The sequence below is a fragment of the Zeugodacus cucurbitae genome, chromosome 6 (genome assembly GCF_028554725.1).
Source record: "Zeugodacus cucurbitae isolate PBARC_wt_2022May chromosome 6, idZeuCucr1.2, whole genome shotgun sequence".
NCBI classification, from domain to species: Eukaryota; Metazoa; Arthropoda; class Insecta; order Diptera; family Tephritidae; genus Zeugodacus; species Zeugodacus cucurbitae.
Genome location: NC_071671.1, coordinates 39,227,220 through 39,235,045, shown reverse-complemented (window position 1 = coordinate 39,235,045; position 7,826 = coordinate 39,227,220). Strand labels below are relative to the sequence as shown.

The 7,826-nt window shown below is 33.2% G+C and overlaps 1 protein-coding gene and 1 long non-coding RNA gene across 3 annotated transcripts; one reads left to right on the top strand and one right to left on the bottom strand.

Annotated features, from left to right (window-relative positions):
• The first annotated feature begins 3,675 nt into the window (after positions 1-3,675).
• LOC128922691 (uncharacterized) lies at positions 3,676-5,875 on the top strand. Of its 2 annotated transcripts, none has more exons than XR_008471871.1 (3): positions 3,676-5,230; positions 5,286-5,506; positions 5,754-5,875. XR_008471871.1 is itself a non-coding variant. In XM_054234102.1 (3 exons), exons 1-3 carry the CDS (start codon positions 5,216-5,218, stop codon positions 5,840-5,842), a joined length of 309 nt encoding a protein of 102 aa, XP_054090077.1. In that variant the 5' UTR covers positions 3,676-5,215; the 3' UTR covers positions 5,843-5,875. The 2 variants fall into 2 exon arrangements, 1 of the variants encoding a protein (XP_054090077.1); XM_054234102.1 differs by having other exon boundaries at positions 5,302-5,506.
• LOC105219457 (uncharacterized) lies at positions 5,548-7,353 on the bottom strand. The gene is made up of 2 exons (XR_852170.3): positions 6,121-7,353; positions 5,548-6,063 (listed from the first exon to the last, which is right to left on the bottom strand). It is a non-coding gene; the product is annotated as an uncharacterized LOC105219457 (long non-coding RNA).
• Between the last annotated feature and the right edge of the window lie 473 nt (positions 7,354-7,826).

Below are 7,826 nucleotides of genomic sequence, written 5' to 3'. Positions count from 1 at the left end.
ACTCTCCAGTTGCGCGCACGGATTCTTATATGTATCTACATACAGTATGACTCATAAATCTTTTCATATGAAAAAATTTGACAAAGAAAAATGTTCAAGGAGAGTTTTGAAATTAACGCACCAATTTATTTGTTTATTTTTTTGTAACATAACAATATTCATTAATTTCTTTATTATTTATGAAAAGACAGCAATTATTAAATTAATTAAAATTTGAAGAAATCAATTAAAATAAAAAAATGTTACATTCGGTACTGTCTCAAAAATCGTTTCACATTTCACCAATATTAAAGTTCAAATCAGTATACTACTTGACATTTTTAATTTAATACTTGGTGTGACCTCCTCCAAGTCTATGACACATTGTAACCTTCGGGGTATCGTTGAAATAATTTTTTTTTATGCCATATTCCTGATATAATTTGTATTTAAATTTATTTAGATTTTCTAGATCCGCCAGCCCAAATTTTTGCACGCTTCTTTGTAAATTGTTACGTAAAATGTCTAAATATACTTCCTTTGTCATATTCAGGGGTGTTGTGGAAACCAAGACAGATTTGGGAAACCAATTCTGATTTTCATTGGTGTCGCAGAATCTGATTCTCTTTTGATCTTTTCGAATATAAGCAAACTCGAATATTCGAATCAACTGTTCTGCTATTTATTCATGGGAAAAAATTAGCAAGACTTGTTTTTGGAATTGTAATCATATACATAGTTAGTTCAAAATATTCATTAAACCCAAAAAATATAATTAAAATGAGAAATTATTTCAGATTTTATTTTATTTGGCAATGAAAGTAGCGCGAAAAAATGAAAGTTTTAAGGAATCACAGTAATTCGCTTTATGCTCAAAGGAAGTCAAAAATAGTAATTATTTTTATGTAAAAATGTACATATTTAAGTGTATATATACAGTGGAACCTCTCTAACTCGAATCACCATAATCCGTAAAGAAACTTCGAGGAAATTTGAATGGAATTGCCTTTCAATGCCACTTCAAGAGTTCGAGTTATGGAAGGAAATTTGTATGAAATTTGATTTTTAAACGATATTGCCAATTTAAAAGTTCAAGTAATGGAGATCTTCGAGTTATGGAAGTTCCACTATATATTGTTTAAATTTTATATAAACAGTTAGAAATTTCCATGATCTAATCTGAATTACTGATTTTGTAAAATTCTTAGAATATTTTATTTTTTCCCGTTGAATTCATTAATTACGTTATTTAGCGTTCTTATCTTATTTTTTAATAATAATTATATTTTTTCCAAAGCGTTTTAACAGCAAATCAAAATAAATTTGAACAAGATGTCTCAAATCTGTCAGCCCTGAAGCTCTTGGTTTGTTTCTGATAGTTAAACCGATAAAATTGGTTTCTATGACACCTAAAACCAATAAAATTTCTGATTCGAACATCAAACCAATAATATCAGAATTCATGACACGAACCAGAATTTTTTGTCGGTTTGAATTTTGATTCCGACAACTGTCAGATTCCACAACAACCCTGATTGTCTTCAATAATTCTGAGTTCACCTACACCTTTGCTACAAATACAACCCCATACCATTACACTCAGTTTCCCAAACTTTACTGTAGGAATAATATTCTTGTTTTGTAGGGCTGTTAGCGGCTTTCTCCAAACTCGTTGAGATCCATCGTGGTAGTATAGCATTATTTTTGTCTCATCACAAAAAATTACATCATCCCAATATTCCATTGGATGTGAAATCTGAGTTACAGCAAAAGACAATCGTTTTTCAATGCTAATTTGCGATAGTAGTGGTTTTTTCCTTGCACTTCTCGATAAATATTTGTGTTTTAAAAGAACTCTTCGCACAGTTTCATGGCCTACTTACATATTCCTTCAACTCTGAGGCTATCATTCTAATACCTGAGACAGACATGTAGTACATATTGTAGTATGCTTTAGAAACCATATGTGTATCACCGGTTTTCCGAATTTTGTTTGAGAGCAAATGGTTTTCCGTACTACAATAGAGTTCTAGATACCATTGAAATTTTGTGGTGTTGTGAAATGTACTACAATGGATTGCATTGAACACACCGAAAGCTCTTCTGCCATAATTATATGTTTTCTGACATTTTGATATACAGAAAATAAATTAAATTCAAAATAAATTGAAATCACAAAACAAAATTTAAAAAAAATTATGTGAAAAATATGTAATAATTATAATGGACAATATTATAACTAAGTCAGAATCAATTTCCTTGCCTGTTATTCATAATTACATATATTTTTCTTGAATTTATTTGTATCAGCTGATGGATGTAAACATAGTACAATACTACATATGTGTCTTATACCTAAGACAGAAATATGGTTTCCATACTATAATGTGTACTACAATAATAGCTCCAGAAACCTTGAACCAGCATAGTGACACACATGTCATTGAATTGTATCAGTTGATGCGAGTTATAAAGTAATAAGTAATAAAACAGAAAAATGGATCTAAACATAATAATAACTACAAACAATTCTAAAATTTTGCACTTCTTGCGGAAGAAAAAGAAATAGTTCGTGCTTGCTCTACGAGCATTGAAAAGGAGCAAATATTATATGCGTATTGTCCTGGGGAAAATTAATTTCAAACGACACCGTACATCCTGGTCTTTGGTAAGTATTCAACAGTTTGTTTTCAGCGTATAAAGTGTTTTTCAATTCATAGGTGGAAACTAAACTCCTGCAACGATTCACTCATTTGGCATTTCAAGCCACTCGTAAAAAACCATACGACTTGATCGGCATAACGTTAACTCAGCATCTGAGTTGAGGAGCTTGTAAACAAAGAGCGAGAGTACGCACACTGCACTGCACTGGAGAGAAGTGTAATGTGTTGAACACATAGAAGACGACAAGCGACGAGCGACATCTGTCAAATATTAAAATACACGCGTTCTTATGGGCACAGATTTTTTGTCAACAGCACGACTACGCGACAACAAGCTTGTAGTTGTCGTTGTCGCCAAATTAGAAAAGTTTCTAATTTTGCCGACGACAATGGCCGCTGTAGAGCTGCCACTAACATGTGAAATGTAAAATTATTCAAAGTTCTCCCAAGTATGACGTCATTTTGCCAGTAGAAACGTAAAATAGCTTTGATATATCATTTATAATAACAATCGATTATTTAAAACAAATAAATCGCCAATGTTTACATTTTTTGCGTAAATAATTTCACTTTAAACTAAATATGTAAATTTTATTGAAATGAAAGATTTTAGTACGGCAACAATGAAATTGCTGTTTGATATGTCGCTGCCGTCTTCAAAATGTTCAAGACGCTGGCTTCAAAGTGACATTTGTGATCAGCCGTCGCTACGTCGTGTCGTGTCGTCGTCTTTGTGTTCAGCACTTAAGTTTGCTCTTTCAGTTCAGTTCACTCATAACTTGAAAGGCAATTGATCCGAAAGACAATTGATTCGAAAGGCAATAGTCTCAATTGTATGTACATATGTACATATGTATGCATGTAATTAAAAGGAATAGCTTCTAGTGCAAGTAATTCAAGAATTTTATTTTGTTTAATGAAAGTATGTACATTTAGATAAATATATATGTGTATATGTATGTATTAAGTGTAATTGTTAACATGTTCTACATAATTCAATTCGTTAATTCAGATATTGTCCAAATATCGGAAGTTAGACCATAACCCATCTTATTTCTGTTATTTATAACACTCTTCATTTAATTTCTAATTATTTGCAGTTTTTTTCATATAAACTTGATATGTTCCTCGATATTGTTGTTGGATGTTACATTTCCTTCCATTGTAGAGACTTTATTTTCTTAACAAAGGCAGAAAGCAAATAACTGTTCAAATGATACAATTGATTCGCTTTTTACCAAGAATGATAGAAGACAAGATTACGACAGACTGAGCGTTCACGACCAACGAATGGGAATAGGCAACAGAAGAATTGTCAAATGGAAAACGGAAATGTGAAACATAGTGAACCAAATTGAATAATGTGCAGATAAAATATCACAATGAACGTAATTCTTAAAATCTTCATTTATAAAATGATCTAATATAATCATGCATATTTATAATTAAAATTATATGTTTTGTTACAAAAAGTTCGCCATTTTGCCAACTTTTTTGTTGGTTGGAAAAGTGAGAAAAAAATCTTTATAGACGACTTTTTTGTACTATTGTTGTTTAAATCCGCCATTGCGGACTTCTTTTTCAAATTAATACATTTTTCACTTAAAATTTTAAATAATAATTCAGCACAAGCCTTGACTTCAGCCCTTTGTTTTGGTTTTATTGTTTTGTACCACCGTGCAATTTTGTTTTGCTCGCGTGTTCGTGGTCGTGAAACTTGTCACTCAACAGGAACTCAAAACTCAAAATAACTAACTGTAAACGCCTGTCGTAATCTTGTCTTCTATCATTCTTGCTTTTTACGTTGTCATGTGTTAAATCGGTCATCACTCAAAAGGCTCGAAAGGCAATTGAAATGGACGTAAGACAAATCACTCATGCTTCGAAATAGAAGTTCGAACTTCACTGCTAATCAACTCATGCGAGCATTTCGTGTTGAGTGAATGTTGTTCGCTTGCTCAAACGAATCAAGCATAACATCGGCAATTGTACCGAATCACACTGTGTGCAAAGAAAAGCGAATCAACTTGTGCAGGCCTTTAGTGGAAACATCTAAATTTTGGGAAAATGATGTTAAGCGTTTTACGGATGAAAAGTTTAAAAATACGTTTCGTGTGAGCTGGGAGACATATTCTTATTTAGTGGATCGTCTTAAAAATGTGCAGAAGGAAAAACGTACTGGCGAAACGTCATAACTTAAAAAAACGAATCTCTATAGCTTTGTACTCACTAGCTTCTTCCGTTGAGTACAGAACAGTCGGAAGTCTATTTGGAGTCGGACGCACAACAGTAGGAGTTATAGTTCTAGACATTTGCAACGAAATAGTTAAACAATTTTAAACTATTTGAAAACGAAGTTTTCGATAGTTGTCCTCCGAATGATGCAAAAGTGAATGAGACAGTTGCTGGTTTTAATCAATTGGGATTTTCTCACTGTTATGGCGCAATCGATGGTTGCCATGTAGAAATCAAGCCTCCAAAAAACCAAGGCTGTGATTATTTTAACATTAAAGGATGGTACTCAACGGTTTTATTTCCGTCCGTTGACTATAGATGCAGATTTACATATATTAATGTTGGGATACCAGGTAATGACTCCACAATATTTGAGCAATCGGCTTTAAAAAAATGTCACTACGATAGTAAAGTATTTTAAAAGCATGCTACTGTGATCGAAGGTGTTGAGGTGCCAATACACCTGATTGGGGATTCAGCATTCAAGTTACAAAATTGTGTCATGAGACCATTTTCATCTGAACAACCCGAAAGCGAAAAAGTTTTCAATAAACGCATATCATCGGTCAGACGAGTAGCTGAAAACGCTTTTGGACATTTGAAGGCTCGCTTCAGGCGCATTGGTCGAGGTAAGCAGTAGTGGAATTGCAACAAGACAAGCAATTTCAGCTTATTTTTTACACAGTACGTAACTTAAATGTTATATTGTAGAATATGCATATACATTAAAGTACTTAAATTAAGTATTTTTATTTAACATAGTCAAAAGAATGTAGTTGTCAATAGATTTATTTAAATAATGTTCTATCAACTTTTGCTCTTTTCTAGCCAATTCGAGCAATTCTTCATTATTATCCGTTTTTTTCTTCTTTGCAGACGATGGAGTGGATGGTATCTTATCTGTTTCATCTTCATTTGCCGACATGTCAGCTGAAGCAACTAATGAATCCGAACCTGTGGAATAAAAACATACATATGTATATAATTTGATTAAAAATGTATTTATGTACATATGTATGTACATAAATAAATCATTTGATATTTTTAATAAACCATCTTCAATGCTCTCGTCCGCCAATTCTTGTGTGAAATTTGACTTATAACCGCCAATTATCTTGTGGGCTCCTCGTAGAACTCTCAATTAGATGGGGCACCTCCACTTGGACCAATAGTCTTCCTTTCCTGTCTGATATTAATATATATTATTCCAAATGCTTCAAAATTTTTGCAATTATTTACAAACCTGTATTTCTTCGCCATGTTATTAATTCGGCTACGCAGCTCGTCCGTTGTCAGGGAAACTCCGTGCTCCTTTCCCAGCTGTGTACAATGTGTACAGCGTAAATGTGGCTATTTTTGTGAATGCCACGCAATTTTAGGTTAAATTGTTCCCACACTTCAATTATTTTTTATATTCCAGCGTTTCCAACGTATTTTTTCCTATTTTTTTCCATGTTTCACTTTTGTTTGGTTTTGAATTTAATTTGTTTGTTGATGTCAAAATGACAGAAAACATATGATTACAAGAAAAGAGCTTAAAGCTTTCGGTGTGTTCAATGCATTCCATTGTAGTACATTTCACAACACCACAAAATTCCAATGGTTTCTAAAACTCTATTGTAGTACGGAACACCATTTGCTTTCAAACAAAATTCGGAAAACCGGTGATACACATATGGTTTCTGAAGCATACTACAATATGTACTACATGTCTGTCTCAGGTATTAGGCATAAGGCTGCACTGTGGTTTATTATAATTTTTTTTTATTATCATCCTTTCCAGTCTTGATGTAATCTTTTTTGGCCTGCCACTGCACATTGGTTCGGCTTGTATGAAGGCGCGGTCATAAATACTTCCCGTTGAGATATCGCTATGAAATTTTGACCAAAAATCCAGAAAAATATTATTATATTATATTATATTATTATAATATATTAAATATATAATAAAAAAAATTGGCCCCATCGGACTACTAGGTCCTATAGCTCCCATATAACAGTAATTGCCATTATATGCGCAAAAATACTTCTCATGGTCATAGTTGGAACGTCAAAACTTTCAGTAAGTCTTTGTATAAAACTTTAAGAAAGCGATAAACCAGCTGAACATTATTTGTCGTTATATTTTCCTCTATCCAACCCCCCCATTCAAACTATAAGAATAATATCATATAAAACAAGTAAGGAAGGGCTAAGTTCGGGTGTAACCGAACATTTTATACTCTCGCAATTTATTTATTTAACTTTATTTATATTATATAAGGGCCATCCATAAATTTTGTCACACCTTGAAGGGGGGGGAGGGTATCATTCAGAAGTGACATTGTGTGACAAGGGACAGGGGGGTCAAAAGCTTTGTGACATCACATTTCAAAATTTAGGGCAATATCGTTTCCCGCTCTGCTGTGCTCCTGGGAGCTAGACGACTGGCTGCTCTGTACCACGCCGATCACGCAGCAGCATAATTAAGTATCTATTATTTCTTGGCTAGTCATTCGTTGTTTCTGTACTTTAATATTTAACTAAATGTTGATTTTATTAAAGATTATTCAATAAATATTAGAATAAATAGAATAACCTTTTTTGTATTCTATGATAAATCCATAAAATTGGAAAACGGGTGACGTCACGTCAGGGGGGGGTGAGTTCAAAATGTGACAACTTGTGACAAGGAGAGGGGGAGGAGTTAAAAAGTCCTTAAATTCGTGTGACGTAATTTATGGATGGCCCCTTATACACAATATGACACACATATGCGTCATATATATTGTATAAAGTCCATTGAAAGTTGGAAACCCTAATATTAGGTTAGAAGCACCGAGGTCCTCATGTTCGATATATGGGGCCTTGAAAACCTATGGTTCGATTTCGGCGATTTTTAGAATGAGGCTGCCACACTATACACGAAGTATTTTTGCAAAGTTCTGCACCGATATCTTCACTAGTGCT

Coding starts and splice junctions, on each gene's coding strand:
- LOC128922691 (XM_054234102.1), top strand. Junction 5,507..5,753: donor CTTCAGGCGCATTGGTCGAG/GTAAGCAGTAGT, acceptor TCTTCTTTGCAG/ACGATGGAGTGGATGGTATC.